Genomic DNA, 18,738 nt, shown 5'->3' on the forward strand with positions numbered 1-18,738 from the left:
TAAGCAGAACATTTGCGGTCAAAACATTCTGACAGATGAATTTGCTGCTTCCACACTTATGAAAGTGGAAGTAATTGCTGCAGCCTCAGGCCATGTCTGCCAATCAACTGTGTAATGATTTCACTTTGTTAAAACCAAGTTTGCCTTGTGCACAGACCTAGGGTAGCAGGTCAGCTATTCAAATCAAATTAAATCAAATTAATTTATATAGCCCTTCCTACATCAGCTGATATCTCAAAGTGCTGTACAGAAACCCAGCCTAAAACCCCAAACAGCAAGCAATGCAGGTGTAGAAGCACGGTGGCTAGGAAAAACTCCCTAGAAAGGCCAAAACCTAGGAAGAAACCTAGAGAGGAACCAGGCTATGTGGGGTGGCCAGTCCTCTTCTGGCTGTGCCGGGTGGAGATTATAACAGAACATGGCCAAGATGTTCAAATGTTCATAAATGACCAGCATGGTCAAATAATAATAATCACAGTAGTTGTCGAGGGTGCAACAAGTCAGCATCTCAGGAGTAAATGTCAGTTGGCTTTTCATAGCCGATCATTAAGAGTATCTCTACTGCTCCTGCTGTCTCTAGAGAGTAGAAAACAGCAGGTCTGGGACAGGTAGCACGTCCGGTGAACAGGTTAGGATTCCATAGCCGCAGGCAGAACAGTTGAAACTGGAGCAGCAGCATGGCCAGGTGGACTGGGGACAGCAAGTAGTCATCATGCCAGGTAGTCCTGAGGCATGGTCCTAGGGCTCAGGTCCTCCGAGAGAGAGTGAGAAAGAGAGAAAGAGAGAATTAGAGAGACGATACTTAAATTCACACAGGACACCGGATAAGACAGGAGAAGTACTCCAGATATAACAGACTGACCCTAGCCCCCCGATACATAAACTACTGCTGCATAAATACTGGAGGCTGAGACAGGAGGGGTCAAGAGACACTGTAGCCCCATCCTATGATACCCCCCGGACACGGCCAAACAGGCAGGATGTAACCCCACCCACTTTGCCAAAGCACAGCCCCCACACCACTAGAGGGGTATCTTCAAACACCAACTTACCATCCTGAGACAAGGCTGAATATAGCCCACAAAGATCTCCGCCACGGCACAACCCAAGGGGGGGCGCCAACACATACAGGAAGATCACATTAGTGACTCAACCCACTCAAGTGACGCACCCCTCCTAGGGACGGCATGGAAGAGCACCAGTAAGCCAGTGACTCAGCCCCTGTAATAGGGTTAGAGGCAGAGAATCCCAGTGGAGAGAGGGGAACCGGCCAGGCAGAGACAGCAAGGGAGGTTAGTTGCTCCAGAGCCTTTCCGTACACCTTCACACTCCTGGGCCAGACTACACTCAATCATATGACCTACTGAAGAGATGAGTCTTCAGTAAACACTTAAAGTTTGAGACCGAGTCTGCGTCTCTCACATGGGTAGGCAGACTATTCCCTAAAAATGGAGCTCTTTAGGAGAAAGCCCTGCTTCCAGCTGTTTGCTTAGAAATTCTAGGGACAATTAGGAGGCCTGCGTCTTGTGACCGTAGCGTACATGTAGGTATGTACGGCAGGACCAAATCGGAAAGATAGGTATGAGCAAGCCCATGTAATGCTTTGTAGGTTAGCAGTAAAACCTTGAAATCAGCCCTTGCCTTAACAGGAAGCCAGTGTAGGGAGGCTAGCACTTATATGATAATTTTTTGGGGTTCTAGTCAGGATTCTAGCAGCCGTATTTAGCACTAACTGAAGTTTATTTAGTGCTTTATCCGGGTAGCCGGAAAGTAGAGCATTGTAGAGCTATTGCAATCACTGAGATTCAGATTTTCAAGCAGTGCCGCAAGAGATATTTGGAGTTATAGCAAGTCCAACAACAATGGGGACATGTGAAGGGGAAAGAGGGAGTCTATGTGAGTTTATGAGTTGGATTTGGAGGACAAATATTATGAGTATGGGACAAAAGCTATAGTATACTGAGTCATTTTCTGTTTTGTGTGGAGGAGTGCATTTGAAGCTACGCTATATGGTAAATAGGGATCTTTTCCACAAACATTGGCATTTTAGAGTCCAGAAAATGATCAGACCTTGAGGTGCACTATCATGAATTCTATTTCCATTTAGCAACAACTTAAAGCAATGCTAACCTCTATAACTCACTACTATGATTGTGTCTGGGATCAGAATGTGGGCCTTTGGAGATTTGTTTTTTTTATTTAATGATAAAGAACTCAGACACACATTTCAAATAAATCACCAAGAGAAAACCTAAAGGGTTTTATTGAGGGTATATTTTATTCTCCCCACAAAAGACCTTGGTGGATTTCTGTGGATTTCTAAATGCAAGATCACAGCCATACAGATGCTGCATGTGGATTTGGTCTGTTTTCCATGTACACTTCCTGAGTTGGCCCATAATGCTCTTTCCACCATGGCAGACTCAGTAAAAACAGGACCTTATATGAATCACTGAAAGTGGGATCACTCACAGACAAATGGCAGTTACAAGCAGACTTGTTCATTCACAGTTTTGCTTCACATTTCAGAATCACATTACATTCTCAAACGGGTGGTCTTGAATATTATTTGCATTGTAATGATGTATGGTCACAGCACAACATGGAAACAGCTTCCCCACTTGTTTCTCATATTAATTATGACATAGAGAACACTGGGCAGCACACGTTCAGACCACTTGATGAAAAGCTTATTTACAGTTTTCTCCAAATGTTTTTAACAGCAAACAGATTTTTCCTTGGTTCAGAACCTGCCACTGTAGATTTATGCTTCCCTTCTTTATGAAGTCCAAACATAATTTCTGTTAGGATATTAATTTTCTTCTTCAAAATATGCTTCCCCCATGCTTCCCCCATTAACAATTCCGTCAGGACACACATTTCCCTTCCTTTAGCTTTTTACAAATCTCAAGATGTTAATTTATTCGTCCCTCTGGCCTTTCTGAAATATTATTTAAGTGCAAAATTGTTACTGGCGGTGGCTGTAGAAAATGTCAGGAACAGGAATAATAACTGCCTTTGTATGAAAAGGCCCCTGCTGAAGAGAAAGCTTCCTGCCTTCATCATGTGGAACAATGTCCAAACCTGCTGTTCATTCTTTCCTGGTAAATGTGGTCTCCTGAGCACCCATTTCATATTTCCCCCAATGTACAGTTACGCTTTTTCTGCGCATGAATTCCTCAAATTCACCACCTAAAGTCGCCTGTGCATTTCCCTGTACCCGCAGGAATATCTTGGCGTGGAAAGTTTGCTCCGTACACTGTTGACTGGCCGTCTCCCAGGCTCACTTTCATGTTATTGAAACGTTCCCCTTTAGTCTCTGATTCGCCAGACCATATTTTCCACCATCTTAATTGAAGGATCCTGGCTAGATATAACACTGTAACCACAGAAAAGCAATATCTTTTCACCAATTTCCATCTCAGGTTTTTGAAAAACCACTAAAAGTTAAAAATGTTATTTTCCTTAAATCAGATATGTTATTTCTGTCAGAGTAACATCGAGTGAAGTGTGAAAAGAGTGAAAAAGAGAGAAAGCAATAACATAGCGACCTTAATACAATAGCTTCTGATCTCTTCAAGAGGGTTTGATCTCTTGGCATAACAGCTGACGTTTTGAACTGACAGGCCACCAGGTTTATCCTGGTTGGGGTTACCCCTCGAATTCATGAAAATAACATAGTGAGTAACAGAGTTTTGAGTTGTCCCTTAACCAACCATACCTATGTTCCCCCTTAGTGTTTGGCCCTAACGGCCTGCGTCTGGTCAGGGTGACTGATGTCTCGCTGCTGGTAGAGTGGCAGGCGGTGAGAGCAGCAGAGTACTACGTCTTGGCCTGGCACCCTGAGGGCAACGAGGCAGAGCTGGAGCGGGTCACCGTTCCCAACACAGAGACCTCCTACCTGATCACCGGTCTTAGGCCGGGGGTCACCTACATAGTGCAGGTGTACGCTGTCATCAAGGAGATCCAGAGCGAGGGGGACAGGATAGAGGCGACCACAGGTAAACATGTGAAGTGAACCACAGTATGTTTCTCACAGAATTTATTTGTACTTTGTCCTTTTCTCTCACAAGTGCAGCTGCTTTCGTTTGTAGTAAGTGGTTCTGGATGCCAATTTTAATTTTCTGTCATCACATATAATTCACTGTGTACCGTATGTACAGTTGACCCAAATAACCCTGAAGTCTGTTTGTACTAAACTATTCACTTAGTGATAGTTTGTTTACCATTAGGTTAAAGGTAATTACACTAGGCAGCCTAATTACAAGGAAATTAAGTTGTGGACACATTTTATGGAAATGAGGCTAGTTCACAGATGTGGCGAAGACAGGAACTGAGCACAGAGCCTTGGGCTGTGGGAAACATCTCAGTGCATGACATTCCTCTCCGGGCATGAGAAAAGGCCTGATCATCTGGCTATGACGAAGACTCTAGCCACACAAGACGCTTTAACTTCAAAACTTTATCCATTCCAAATGGTTTAAATCTTTTTCCCCCCTCAGAAAGAACATTTAAAGGACATTAGTCAGCCCCTTTCTGGTATTTAATTCGTTTTTCCTGTCCTTTAATGGGCTCATATGCAAGATCACGTACAGGAAGAGCCTCACAGGAAACATGCTGTGGTTCTGTACTTCAGTTATGACACTCTTTGGTACCCTACTGGGCCTGTCTTATAACTTGTCCCCAATCAAACCATATAACTAATAGATCATTATTGTGACATGAATGATTGTCAGCTTCGGTGTTGTATAAATACAATGGTTAAGTGTCACTATTTTGACATATTCTAATGAGACCATGTTGAACCTACACAGTGGTGTCTGGTATTGATGGTATCCGGGTATTGGGCCAGACTGAGGACTCTATCCAGGTGGACTGGCAGAACCCTGCAGCACCTCTGGACCACTTCAGACTAACCCATGCTAACCCTGACGGGCAGGAGGAGGAGCAGATCGTACCTATGAGTGCAGAGGCCAGGACCACCCACACCATCGTAGGTACGTCATTTAAACAAGGAGAACACTGTCTGGAATATTTTAAAATAGAATAGTACGTCATATCTTAAAACATTTTCCTGTGTAACCGTCTGTTTTAATGTTCTCCACCTCCCCACACTTGAGCAGAACACTCATAACCCTTTGAGCATTCACAGATCATCCATTTAGTTTTCTATGTACATAAATGGCTATAATCATTGAATAGTGTTCAAATGTATTGTGGTAGATTAAGAACCTTGAACCACTGTGAGGTTTTGCAGCTTACTTTCTCTGTATGTGTTATACAGGACTGCAACCTGGCACTGAGTACCTCATCACAGTGCAAGGCATCAAAGGCACCATCGAGGGGAAAGCCTCCTTTGTCACCGGGGTCACAGGTGAATGCTGCTGATTCTAGACAACACGGGATATCTGGGTGTTTCAGGGAGTGGGGAGTGGGGAGACACTATGGCTGTGTCCCAAATGGCACCCTGTTTCATGTATAGAATAGCCCTATGGGGCCTGGTCAGAAACAAGTGCACATCATAGGGAATAGGGTGCCATTTGGGACACGGAACCATATCCAACATCAGCCAGCTGTAACCACCCTCTGTAGCCCATTGGACCATAGTCTAACTCTAAATCCTTCCCAACTCTACTGTGGGAACAGCGGACAAGCACAGAATGTGCTATAAAGCATAGAATGATAACATACAGTACTGTACCCTGATATTAGGTCTTACTATAACAGACGATGATAATAGAATAATGAACGAGGTCAGGAATACTAATAATTATGGCTGGTGATTATGGGTCAGAAATGACAGTCTAATAATTTGGACAGGTTCTGATAATTGAGGTAAGAGTGGTTAGTGCAAGAATGGAAGAGGCAAGTGGAAGGGGGAAAAAGTAAGGAACTTGTCTGTCAGCCCTGCATTAAAGATCAAAATTGGTTAAAGAAAATTGTGTTAAATAAAAAAGTATACCAGTTTAACTTAAGGGCCCAAAAATTGGCAGGTGTGCCATATAGATTGTAAAATAGTTAGGAAGAGATTTTCAATGTACCGATTCCATGGCACATGGTTTATGAACTGACACACAAAACAACGCCAGATTAAAAACGTATCATTTAAAAAATACATGTATTATACACAATTCTTGCAACCACTAAAATATTATAAATATGGGGGATACAACCATCCCAGCTCTGCAGATAATTTATTTTGGTACTGTAAATATGTAGCTTTTTGGTCGCAGGTTCAGGAATGACTGAAGAATTGCAACATTTACATGGAGCTAACTCTGCAGATAGCTCTACTGGGGGATTTTAAAAGTCATCGTCAATCGATCAATAAAATAATAATACTTTTAGCAAAAATGTTTATCTTTAATTTACAATCTGTTGAAACTATGAGAATAGAAAGGTTCAGAACTTTTGTGAAACATCACAGCACAGTTGACACATTTTTGGCAAATTGAAATAAAAAATGGATGGTGTTAAGAGAGAGATGGGAGGGGTTGAGCGGAGCTGAAGGGTGGGATTAAAAACAACAAGATAACTCATGTAAAATACATTGTGTCCGTAAAATATATACAGTATGTATAAACTGGAAGTATAAACCTAAGTGTTGTTGTCTACTATTTTACTCCAAATAGGGTTGGGGGAAAATAAGAAAGGAAAATATATTTTTAAAAAGCTGATCTACCTGAGCAATAGTCTCATGTGGCTCAGTTGGTAGAGCATGGTGCTTGCAATGCCAGGGTTTTGGGTTTGATTCCCATGGGGGACAAGTAGGAAAATATATGCACTCAATACAGTAAGTCACTCTGGATAAGTGTGCTTGCTAAATGACTAAAATGGTAGTAGAACACATTGTGTAACAGCTTGATATTGTCACCAATGATCCGAGCCTTAAGGTGAGAATAGTCCATGATTTATGTAAGCCATCTGGTCCTTAAAGAAATATTAACATGGGAATCCCTTATTTGGACTTCATAAGGATTCTGTTGAGTTGTTTGAGGATGAATTCATTAAGGATATTAACTTCTACAGCTGGTCCTATCCAACCTGTTACTTGCCTCCTAGTTGACTGACTGACTGGTCTACAATGGCAGCTTATCCAACTTGACCTGCTCCTTTTGTCAGGGTGATGTAGTAGTTCAAAAAGGAGAGCTCCCTGTCTCGTTATGCTGATGACGCTTTGTTTTCTCAACTCTCAGGTGACTTTTAATGGTTTTCATTTGGAGTTAACTCTTGTAGCTCTCCCGTTTGATGGTTGTCAGGTGGCTTCCATGATCTCACACATGCTTCCCCTACAGAGCTAATCTTCACATGATTCACAGTGGCTTGTCCTAAACCTTCACATGAGCAGTTGCACGTAAGGCTTATAGTGATTTTGTAATTCGGAACTCCTGAGTTCCCTTAGATAGGCATAGAATTAGTTCAAGATGAGTGTGTGGGCCGGGTGCTTTTAAAAGGGTCATCTATTACTGCTACTGCACGGTTTGTTCTCCTCAGAGCGATAAAGTCACACATGTAAAAGAAAAATAGGAAAAAACAAACATAATAGCATTCACAAAGAGACAGTCTATTATGTCTGCGACTGTCTGTGAATATATGAGCCTCCTACTAACTGTACGAGTATGAAACTGTATCCTGCGGGGCCGCCCCTGACAGCTCACATTACAGTATGGAAGCCTCAATTATAGGAGCATTTTCCTCTCCTCTCAGCAAGTTATACATTACAGAATGTTCTCTCACACAAGTGGCCAGTCCTCCACTTACAACAAGAGAGGAAAAGGGCTTTTCAATACCTCTCTCTTTTAGGACAGACTCAGTATTTATTTACTATGAAAATTGCAGCTAGAGGTTTTCCTACTTACAAAGCATGTAGAGGTCTGTAATTTTTATCATAGGTACACTTCAACTGTGAGAGACGGAGTCTAAAACAAAAATCTCATTGTATGATTGTTAAGTAATTAATTTGCATTTTATTGCATGATATAAGTATTTGATCACCTACCAACCAGTAAGAAATCCGGCTCTCACAGACCTGTTAGTTTTTCTTTAAGAATCCCTCCTGTTCTCCACTCATTACTCCACTCTCCCAATCAACACCTGCGATTACTTTATGCCTGCTGTATGTCTCTCTCAAATATCAATATGCCTTGTATACTGTTGTTCAGGTTAGTTATCATTGTTTTAGTTTACAATGGAGCCCCTAGTTCCACTCTTCATACCTCTGATACCTCCTTTGTACCACCTCCCACACATGCGGTGACCTCACCCATTACAACCAGCATGTCCAGAGATACGACCTCTCTTATCATCACCCAGGGCCTGGGCTTACCTCCGCTGTACCCGCACCCCACCATACTCCTGTCTGCGCATTATGCCCTAAATATATTCTACCATGCCCAGAAATCTGCTCCTTTTATTCTTTGTCCCCAACGCTCTAGGCGACCAGTTTTGATAGCCTTTAGCCGCACCCTCATACTACTCCTCCTTTGTTCCGTGGGTGATGTGGAGGTAAACCCAGGCTCTGCATGTCCCCAGGCACCCTCATTTGTTGACTTCTATGATTGAAAAAGCCTTGGTTTCATGCATGTCAACATAAGAAGCCGCCTCCCTAAGTTTGTTTTACTCACTGCTTTAGCACACTCTGCCAACCCTGATGTCCTTGCCGTGTCTGAATCCTGGCTTAGGAAGGCCACCAAAAATTCTGAGATTTCCATACCCAACTATAACATTTTCCGTCAAGAAGATAGAACTGCCAAAGGGGGCGGAGTTGCAGTCTACTGCAGAGATAGCCTGCAAAGTAATGTCATACTTTCCAGGTCCATACCCAAACAGTTCGAACTACTAATTTTAAAAATGACTCTCTCCAGAAATAAGTCTCTCACTGTTGCCGCATGCTACCGACCCCCCTCAGCTCCCAGCTGTGCCCTGGACACCATTTGTGAATTGATCGCCCCCCATCTAGCTTCAGAGTTTGTTCTGTTAGGTGACCTAAACTGGGATATGCTTAACACCCCGGCAGTCCTACAATCTAAGCTAGATGCCCTCAATCTCACACAAATCATCAAGGAACCCACCAGGTACAACCCTAAATCTGTAAACAAGGGCACCCTCATAGACGTTACCCTGACCAGCTGGCCCTCCAAATACACCTCCGCTGTCTTCAATCAGGATCTCAGCGATCACTGCCTCATTGCCTGTATCCGCTACGGGCCCGCAGTCAAACGACCACCCCTCATCACTGTCAAATGCTCCCTAAAACACTTCTGCGAGCAGGCCTTTCTAATCGACCTGGCCCGGGTATCCTGAAAGGATATTGACCTCATCTTGTCAGTTGAGGATGCCTGGTCATTCTTTAAAAGTAACTTCCTCACCATCTTAGATAAGCATGCTCCGTTCAAAAAATGCAGAACTAAGAACAGATATAGCCCTTGGTTCACTCCAGAACTGACTGCCCTCGACCAGCACAAAAACATTCTGTTGCGGACTGCAATAGCATCGAATAGTCCCGGCGATATGCAACTGTTCAGGGAAGTCAGGAACCAATACACGCAGTCAGTCAGGAAAGCAAAGGCCAGCTTCAAGCAGAAATTTGCATCCTGTAGCTCTAACTCCCAAAAGTTCTGGGACACTGTAAAGTCCATGGAGAACAAGAGCACCTCCTCCCAGCTGCCCACTGCACTGAGGCTAGGTCTCTCACAGTTGACGTGTACCTATGATAAAAATTACAGACCTCTACATGCTTTGTAAGTAGGAAAACCTGCAAAATCATCAGTGTATCAAATACTTGTTCTCCCCACTGTATGTATATATATATATATATATATATATATATATATATATATATATTCCATTTATAAGACACTTTTATCCAAAGCAACTTACAGTCATGCGTGCATGCATTTTAAGCATGCAAATACTATCATGCCATTTTATTCAATGGCTACAAAGGGCTCTCTCTTCGACTGTGTGGTCATCATAAATCCTTATTTCATAGACAATGAAACAGTGGAGTACAGTGCTAGACCTTGACACGTTTCCCAGGGCGCAGTTAGGAGACATGAATTATAGCGAGCTATTACAGCATCTGAACAAGCCAAAATCGATTGAAACGCTACCTGTCATAGTGACCTGCCAGAGGATTGTAAGGCTAATAAACACAACATAGTAGTCTGCTGGTGTTACCTAATCAGATTCAATCAAGTTTACACAGGAGCGGTCGTATAACCAGAAGCAGCTGGCTGCATAGCTAGGTGAAAGCCAGGGAATGTGTTTAGCCTTCATGCTATATGGTCCCTGGACTCGAAGGTCCTGTGGAGCTGTGGAGTACAGCCGGGCTGCAGTTGGTACGTACAGTAAGTGGAGGCGGACTCTGGCGCCCTTAGTCCTTATTCTTCAGAGTTATTCTGAGGTGCTGAAGTTACTAATCTCTTCTTCCCCTAATAAACCTCTTCAGAAATAGTTATGAGCTGCTAATTTCAGTGTGGGTGGACTTTAGGTCTATACATACCTGTACATAACCCTGTACACTGCTGTTAAGAAAAATGGCACCCTTCTGATAGGGCCGGGACGATACCAGTATTGCGATACTCGTTAGTATCGTGGCAAGGAAACAAAACACGAAGCGGATTAAATCCTTTAGGAAAACAGCCCTAATGTAGGAAACAAACATAATTATGTTGTCAACCAGATTCACATGTATTTATTTTCCAAGCTACAGTATTTATTTTATTTTATTTGACCTTTATTTAACCAGGTAGGCTAGTTGAGAACAAGTTCTCATTTGCAACTGTGATCTGACCAAGATAAAGCGTAGCAATTCGACACATACAAAAACACAGTTACACATGGAATAAACAAAACATCCAGTCAATAGTTCAGTAGAACAAAAGAAAACAAAAAGTCCATATACAGTGAGTGCAAATGAGGTAAGTTAAGGAAATAAATAGGCCACGGTGGCGAAGTATAGCACGCAATATTTTACATACCAAAGAGTTTGATCTGCTCCGGGTTTTCATTTTCGCCATGGAAAGAATATTGCGATACTGGTATCGTCCGGCCCTACCTTCTGACACAGCTCTCCCTTGGGCTCCTCGAGCACTCAACTTTCTGCCGTCACTGCCCGTTTAAGTAAGGCTATCGTGTAAATGCAGCTCGCTCCCCAGGTGGTAAGGCCTGTAAGGAGGCCTATGATGGAAAAGCTGTTTTCCACATGGTAAACCACAACCAGTGTTTTGTAGTCTTCCACTCAGCCACTGTGGCGGCAGAACCTTGAGCTAACCCAATCCGTCATACGCCAAGGCCTCGCCAGGCTGTCTTCAGCCTCTCCCATGGAAATAAAACACCTACCAAAGTGCTGATCTGTTCAAGCATGAACAACCATGCATTGGAGAGGATGATAAAGCTGTAGCATGTGTGTCTGTCTGCATTTTTGTTTGATAAGTAAGAAAGATATTTCTGACAAGTGCTCCCTTTTGCAGGGAAATTAAGGTCTCAGCTTGGGACAACAGAGAAAAGGCTTAACTCATACACTGTACACATGCTTTTCTCAAAGTCTACTGCTACTTTGTTAATTAACTTGTTGGCATTGTCTTGCGACTAATCTCTCTGAGCTTGACGAGCAATGTACCCACATACAGTGGCAAAAAGACAACAGCTAAATCCTATATGTGGCTCCCATTCCCAGAACGTTGTCTTTGGATGCATCATTAATCAGTTTTCATGATGCGGATAGTGCGGTGACATAGTGCTGACCTTGGCGGAGTCATGGAGGAAAAGCCCAATGATGATTTCTTTTACATGTTTTCTCACTTCCTCTCTCTCTCTCTCTCTCTCTCTCTCTCTCTCTCTCTCTCTCTCTCTCTCTCTCAATGTCACGCTTTCCTTACTCCAGCGACCACCATATAACTGCAACCCCATTCCCCTCACTCATCCTGCTCTGCTCTGTGCTCCTGTCTGGATCCCCCCTGTCAGTGCGCTCACATTCGCCATATTTCTTCTCTGTCCTCTCATACCTTAAGCCCACTGACCTCCTCCTGTTTCCTCACAGAGAGAGAGAGAAAGAGCCTGTCTGTGTTCCTCTTCCAGCCTGCTACTAGGACCTCTGTCTGCCCATAATCATTTATTTTTCCTCATTTGAATGACCGACTTGAAAAAAAGTCAATGCTTCAATTATGTTTTATAAACCATATGAGTGTCCATGTGGAAAATAATTACGCTTTACACAGCATCTCGCCTGCCTCCATCCTCATTATATCAACAGATCTTGACGCTCCTACGAACCTCTTGACCAAAGAAGTGACAGAGGACACTGCTACTGTGGAATGGCAGAAGGTACAAGCAGAGATCGACGGCTACGTGATCAGCTACAGCTCTGCTGAGGGCTCCAGTGGTGAAATCCCTGTGGGGGCAGACAGCAGCTCCTACAGGCTGACTGGGCTGAGGCCTGGAGTCATCTACACAGTCTACATCTGGGCTGTCAAGGGCTCCCGGGTCAGCAGGAAGAGCTCCACAGAAGCTGAGACAGGTAAACTGTTGTGACTCTGATAGCATAATAATTAAACAATTAAATAATTAAATAGTGATCACGTTGTTTTTGTTTCCGTTCTAGAAATAGTCTTAAGTGACGTCTGTCTTCATGTTTTTATTCTGATGGCTTATGGATGAATAGGAGAAATCTTCTCATCCTATGCTTTCTGTAGGTCCTTTGACAATCCTTTTCTTTTGGGCTATTGTGGATAGTTCTTCGGGCTGTATTCTCACTTTTTAAAGGATGGACTTTACACAATGGTAACATGGTAAAAACAGCAACAACTGTTAGGCAGACTTTCACCCTCCGATCTTTTGTGCATATTTCTCTTCCTCACATCTTTGCCAAGAGGGACACTCTCACTCTCACTCAGACCTGACCTCACTCAGACCAGCTATTTTAAGTAATTCGGGTAGATACTTCTTTTGACATGAGTTTAGCTTAGCCTAGCATTGTGGAACATGTTTGTGAGAATGTTTTGGCGACAACAGAGGAGATTTAACTCAAAGGGAACTAGCAAGTATTTTTTTTCTCATTTAATTCTCAAGTGCAATACCAGATGACGCCTGCTGTCAGGAAATAGAGACTATAGAAAAGCGCTGCGTAGTAAATGTCCTCTTGGCTCTCACATCGCAGAAATATCATCACCTAGTGCTACTGTACTTTCTAAATCAATGTATGTTTTCTCCCCCACAATTCCATTGATACCCAAAGTGAACAATGCATTAGGTTGTAGGTGACGTGGCGTTGTCTGGCCTTCAGGGACTGTTGGTGTGGGACATTGTGTTAATGGAAGCCTATAGCTGCCTAGTTATGGACGCCTGTTTCAGTGAGAAAACGACTGAAACAGACATAGTACACTAACCTGTCCCATAAGTCAAATAACGGGATTCCACATGAATACAAACATCCAAGAGGGGTGAAATACAGGCACGGCCACGTCGGCAGGCAGCGCTCCCCCTGTTTCCTCTGCTGACTGGTTCGGGGTAGGTTGGGGCAGGGTAGGATTTCTGGATAAGCGAACGTAAATTAACTGTGATACCGGACTGTGGGAAGCTTTCTGCTCTCAAACAAGAGGCTAAATTGAGTCTAAAGTGGACACTGATATTTGATTTAAAAATGTCTGAAAATGTATTGGCGAAAGCCAAAAGCCGACACGCGTTGGTTTTACTTTGAAAAAGAAAGAAAGTAACATAATCCCGAACACATATAGCCTTTAGTGCCTGATACTTACATAGTATATACTGAAACTAATGTACCTACTTACTTATACTGATACCTTTTCAGATCTGGATGCTCCTGCTAACCTGTTGACCAGAGAAGTGACAGAGGACACAACGACAGTAACATGGGAAAAAGTCCAAGCTGAAATTGACAGCTATGTGATCAGCTACAGCTCTGCTGAGGGCTCCAGTGGGGAGATCCCTGTGGGGGCAGACAGCAGCTCCTACAGGCTGACTGGGCTGAGGCCTGGAGTCATCTACACAGTCTACATCTGGGCTGTCAAGGGCTCCCGGGTCAGCAGGAAGAGCTCCACTGTAGCTGAGACAGGTCACAAACTTGTCTTGTAATTTAAAGGGTCAAAAAAACATGTGGATATCGCAGGGGGCTGCTGAGGGGAGGACGGCTTATAATAATGTCTGGAGTGGAGTGAATAGAATGGCATCAAACACATGGAAATCATGAGTTTCACATATCTGATACCATTGCAGTGATTCCGCTCCAGCCATTACCACAAGCCTGTCCTCCCCAATTAAGGTGTCACCAACCTCCTGTGGTGGATATGGCAGTCACTTAGAATAGGACACATTTGTAATAGATCTGGGACTATAAAAAGGAGTGTGTACTACAACAAATGATCACTCAAACTTGTTTCACTCGTCCTTAGTCATACCTCAACTGACCATCACAGATAATTATGTTTTCAAACAATATGTTATCCATAAAGGGACATTCCACTCCAAAATGTAGGTTTGTCAGATGTTTTTTAGACATAAAAAGAATGTCAAGATGAGTCCACATCCCACGCCATTGGTTGCGTAGATCCAGCAAGTTACATTCCTTAACCCCAAATTAAAAGATAAGCACTGCAAAGCTGGAAATGACATGGTGCTTATCTTTCCTAGTGATTTAGAGGTTTGGCATATAGCTAGAACTACGAAACTGATGGCCTGGGATGGGAACTTATCTCAACAGAAGACCACTTTTGAGGTCTAAAAACACAAGACAAAATCTGATTTTGGAGAATAATTCCTCAAATATAAGACTGTAAACTGTATGCCAGATACTTGTGATACTTCTAAACAAACCTTTACTAGAGAAATATTTTGCCTGTCACAAAGTCATTTTTTATGCACTTGTGAAAATGTGCAACATAACATTATTTCTCCTAGAGGGAAAGAAAATAACAGCATGGAACACTAATATGATATTAACCCATTTACTAATGTCTCTCCAGATCTGGATGCTCCTACTAACCTCTTGACCAGAGAAGTGACCGAGGACGCAGCCGATGTGTCGTGGGACAGACCTCTAGGGGACATCGACGGCTACGTGATCAGCTACAGCTCTGCTGAGGGTTCCAGTGGGGAGATCCCTGTGGGGGCAGACAGCAGCTCCTACAGGCTGACTGGGCTGAGGCCTGGAGTCGTCTACACAGTCTACATCTGGGCTGTCAAGGGCTCCCGGGTCAGCAGGAAGAGCTCCACTGTAGCTGAGACAGGTCACTAAGTAGTCTCATACTTTTTGAGTGTGAGGGGTGAGATCCCACACACTGTTGAGATGTTAGTTTAGGGTTTGTCTTTGTTCAAGTTTCCATACCTGTAGGTAGGTAGGACTGAGGTCTGAACAGACAGTTCAGAGCTTCTGCTCCTTTTTATAACCTGTAGGGAACACAATATATGATCTATACTTGTCATGTAGGTTTGTTTCTTATGGGTGGCACAAATTGGGATATGGGGAAGTGGAATGTGCAGGGTATATGCAAATGAAATACTGTATTATAATATTTAAGTTATAATGCCAGAGAAGCCGATGTTGTTTGGCCTAAGTCGAAGTCGTGTAATACTATAGTAATTACTTTAGTGTTTTTGCGGACTGTAGTGTTTTATTGACATTACTGTAGTATTTACTGTAGTTTTGTGGTGTGTAGTATACTGTATTATTTACTACATTATTCTCCAAAATGATATAGTAAGTACTACAAATGACCAATGGATACTACATTGTGTAGTATAATATACTACAGTATATTACAGTTCACTACAGAATTCCATTGTATATAATGTAGTATTCTATAGTAAACTGTAGTTTTTGTTCATGTCCAACTACATACCTAAATTCAAAATGAATGAAAAAGAAAATAACTGTCTAAATTCATAATTTAAGATAGTGACTATATTTTGCATTCTTTTGGGATTTGTGATGAGGGCACATGGCTAGATCTACATAACAGATGGCAAGGCACATGGACTTATATATCAATATTATACCATTTATTTGGCCTGAAAACCTCTGACAAACTTTGATTTTGGTGTGTGAACTGACCCTTTAAAATCTCTCTTATACAATTACAGTGATTTACAGCTCTCTCAGGTATAGCAGATCTTGATACAGTAAGTCAATTAAATATCACAATCTTCATGACATGACACAGAAGAGCATTAACCCTTATATCAATGGTTCTCCAGATTTGGATGCTCCTACTAACCTCTTGACCAGAGAAGTGACCGAGGATACAGCCGATGTGTCGTGGGACAGACCTCTAGCGGACATCGACGGCTACGTGATCAGCTACAGCTCTGCTGAGGGCTCCAGTGGGGAGATCCCTGTGGGGGCAGACAGCAGCTCCTACAGGCTGACTGGGCTGAGGCCTGGAGTCATCTACACAGTCTACATCTGGGCTGTCAAGGGCTCCCGGGTCAGCAGGAAGAGCTCCACTGTAGCTGAAACAGGTCACTAACTAGTCTCATACTTTTTGAGTGTGAGGGGTGAGATCCCACACACTGTAGAGATGTTAATGAGTCATCTTTGTTCAAGTTTCCATAACCTGTAGGTAGGTAGGACTGAGGTCTGAACAGACAGTTTACAGCTTCTGCTCCTTTTTATAACCTGTAGAGAACACAATATACAGGTATGGTCTATACTTGTCATGTAGGTTTGTTACTTATGGGTGACACAAATTGGGATATGGGGGACTGGAATGGGCAATGTATTTGCAAATGCAATACTGTAATTTAATATACTATATTAATTACTTTAGTGTTTTTGCGGAGTGTAGTGTTTTATTGACAATACTGTAGTATTTACTGTAGTTTTGCAGTCTGTAATATACTGTTGTATTTACTATATTATTCTACAATATACTACAGAATTATATAGTAAGTACCACACATGACTGAGGGATACTACATTGTGTAATACAATATACTACAGTATACTACAGAATTCTATAGTAAGTAATGCAGTATTCTATAGGAAACTGTAGTATTTGTTCATGTTCAACTATGTGCCTAAATTCCAAATGAATGGAAAAGAAAAATGGTCTAAATTCATAATTTAAGATAGTGCCTACACTTTACATTATTTCGGGATTTGGGATGATGGCACATGGGTACAGTAGATCTACACAACAAATGGCAAGGCACATGGACTTATATCAATATTAAACCATTTATGAGGCCTGATAATCTCTGACAAACTTTGATTTTGGTGTGTGAACTGACCCTTTAAAATCTCTCTTATACAATTACAGTGATTTACAGCTCTCTCAGGTACAGCAGGTCTTGATACAGTAAATCATTTAAATGTCACAAACTTCATGACATGACACAGAAGAGCATTAACCCTTATATCAATGGTTCTCCAGATCTGGATGCTCCTACTAACCTCTTGACCAGAGAAGTGACCGAGGATACAGCCGATGTGTCGTGGGACAGACCTCTAGGGGACATCGACGGCTACATGATCAGCTACAGCTCTGCTGAGGGCTCCAGTGGGGAGATCCCTGTGGGGGCAGACAGCAGCTCCTACAGGCTGACTGGGCTGAGGCCTGGAGTCATCTACACAGTCTACATCTGGGCTGTCAAGGGCTCCCGGGTTAGCAGGAAGAGCTCCGCTGTAGCTGAGACAGGTCACTAACGAGTCTTATACTTTTTGAGTGTGAGGAGTGAGATCCCACACACTGTTGAGATATTAGTTTGGGGTTTGTCTTTGTTCAAGTTTCCATACCTGTAGGTAGGTAGGACTGAGGTCTGAACAGACAGTTTACAGCTTCTGCTCCTTTTTATAACCTGTAGAGAACACAATATATGGTCTATACTTGTCATGTAGGTTTGTCACTTATGTGTGGCACAAATTGGAATATGTGAATGGGCAGGGTATATGCAAATGAAATACTGTAGTATAATATTAAAGCCAACGTGCGTTTACACCTGCATTGCTTGCTGTTTGGGGTTTTAGGCTGGGTTTCTGTACAGCCCTTTGAGATATCAGCTGATGTAAGAAGGGCTATATAAATACATTTGATTTGATTTGATAAGGCCCGAGAAGCCAGTGTTTGGAGGATATAGTGCCACGGGTGTTGTTTGGCCTAAGTCGAAGTTGTGTAATACTATAGTAATTACTTTAGTGTTTTTGCGGACTGTAGTGTTTTATTGACATTACTGTAGTATTTACTGTAGTTTTGTGGCATGTAGTATACTGTATTATTTACTATATTATTGTAAAAAATGATATAGTAAGTACTACAAATGACCAAGGGATACTACATTGTGTAGTATAATATACTACAGTATACTACAGTTTACATCAGAATTCCATTGTATATAATGTAGTATTCTACAGTAAACTTTAGTATTCGTTCATGTCCAACTATGTGCCTAAATCCCAAATGAATGGAAAAGAAAATAACAGTAAATTTATAATTTAAGATAGTGCCTATATTTAGCATTCTTTTGGGATTTGGGATGAGGGCACATGGCTAGATCTACACAACAAATGGCAAGGCACATGGACTTAAATATCATTATTAGACCATTTATTTGGCCTGAAAACCTCAGACAAACTTTGATTTTGGTGTATGAAATGTCCCTTTAAAATCTCTCTTATACAATGAGAGTGATTTACAGCTCTCTTATGTACAGCAGGTCTTGAAACAGTAAATTAATTAAATGTCACAATCTTCATGACATGACACAGAAGAGCATTAACCCTTA

The 18,738-nt window shown here is 42.3% G+C and overlaps 1 protein-coding gene across 1 annotated transcript in view; it reads left to right on the forward strand.

Moving 5' to 3' along the window:
* Positions 1-18,738, forward strand: part of tnn (tenascin N) — a 39,544-nt gene that overhangs the window by 13,056 nt on the left and 7,750 nt on the right. Inside the window, exons 4-11 of the mRNA XM_031807208.1 lie at positions 3,738-4,001; positions 4,815-4,997; positions 5,285-5,374; positions 12,257-12,520; positions 13,811-14,074; positions 14,982-15,245; positions 16,213-16,476; positions 17,391-17,654. Of these exons, the coding sequence (XP_031663068.1) occupies positions 3,738-4,001; positions 4,815-4,997; positions 5,285-5,374; positions 12,257-12,520; positions 13,811-14,074; positions 14,982-15,245; positions 16,213-16,476; positions 17,391-17,654 (1,857 nt within the window). The remainder of the gene's footprint in view (positions 1-3,737; positions 4,002-4,814; positions 4,998-5,284; positions 5,375-12,256; positions 12,521-13,810; positions 14,075-14,981; positions 15,246-16,212; positions 16,477-17,390; positions 17,655-18,738) is intronic.

The sequence above is a fragment of the Oncorhynchus kisutch genome, linkage group LG27 (assembly GCF_002021735.2).
Source record: "Oncorhynchus kisutch isolate 150728-3 linkage group LG27, Okis_V2, whole genome shotgun sequence".
Classification (NCBI taxonomy): Eukaryota; Metazoa; Chordata; class Actinopteri; order Salmoniformes; family Salmonidae; genus Oncorhynchus; species Oncorhynchus kisutch.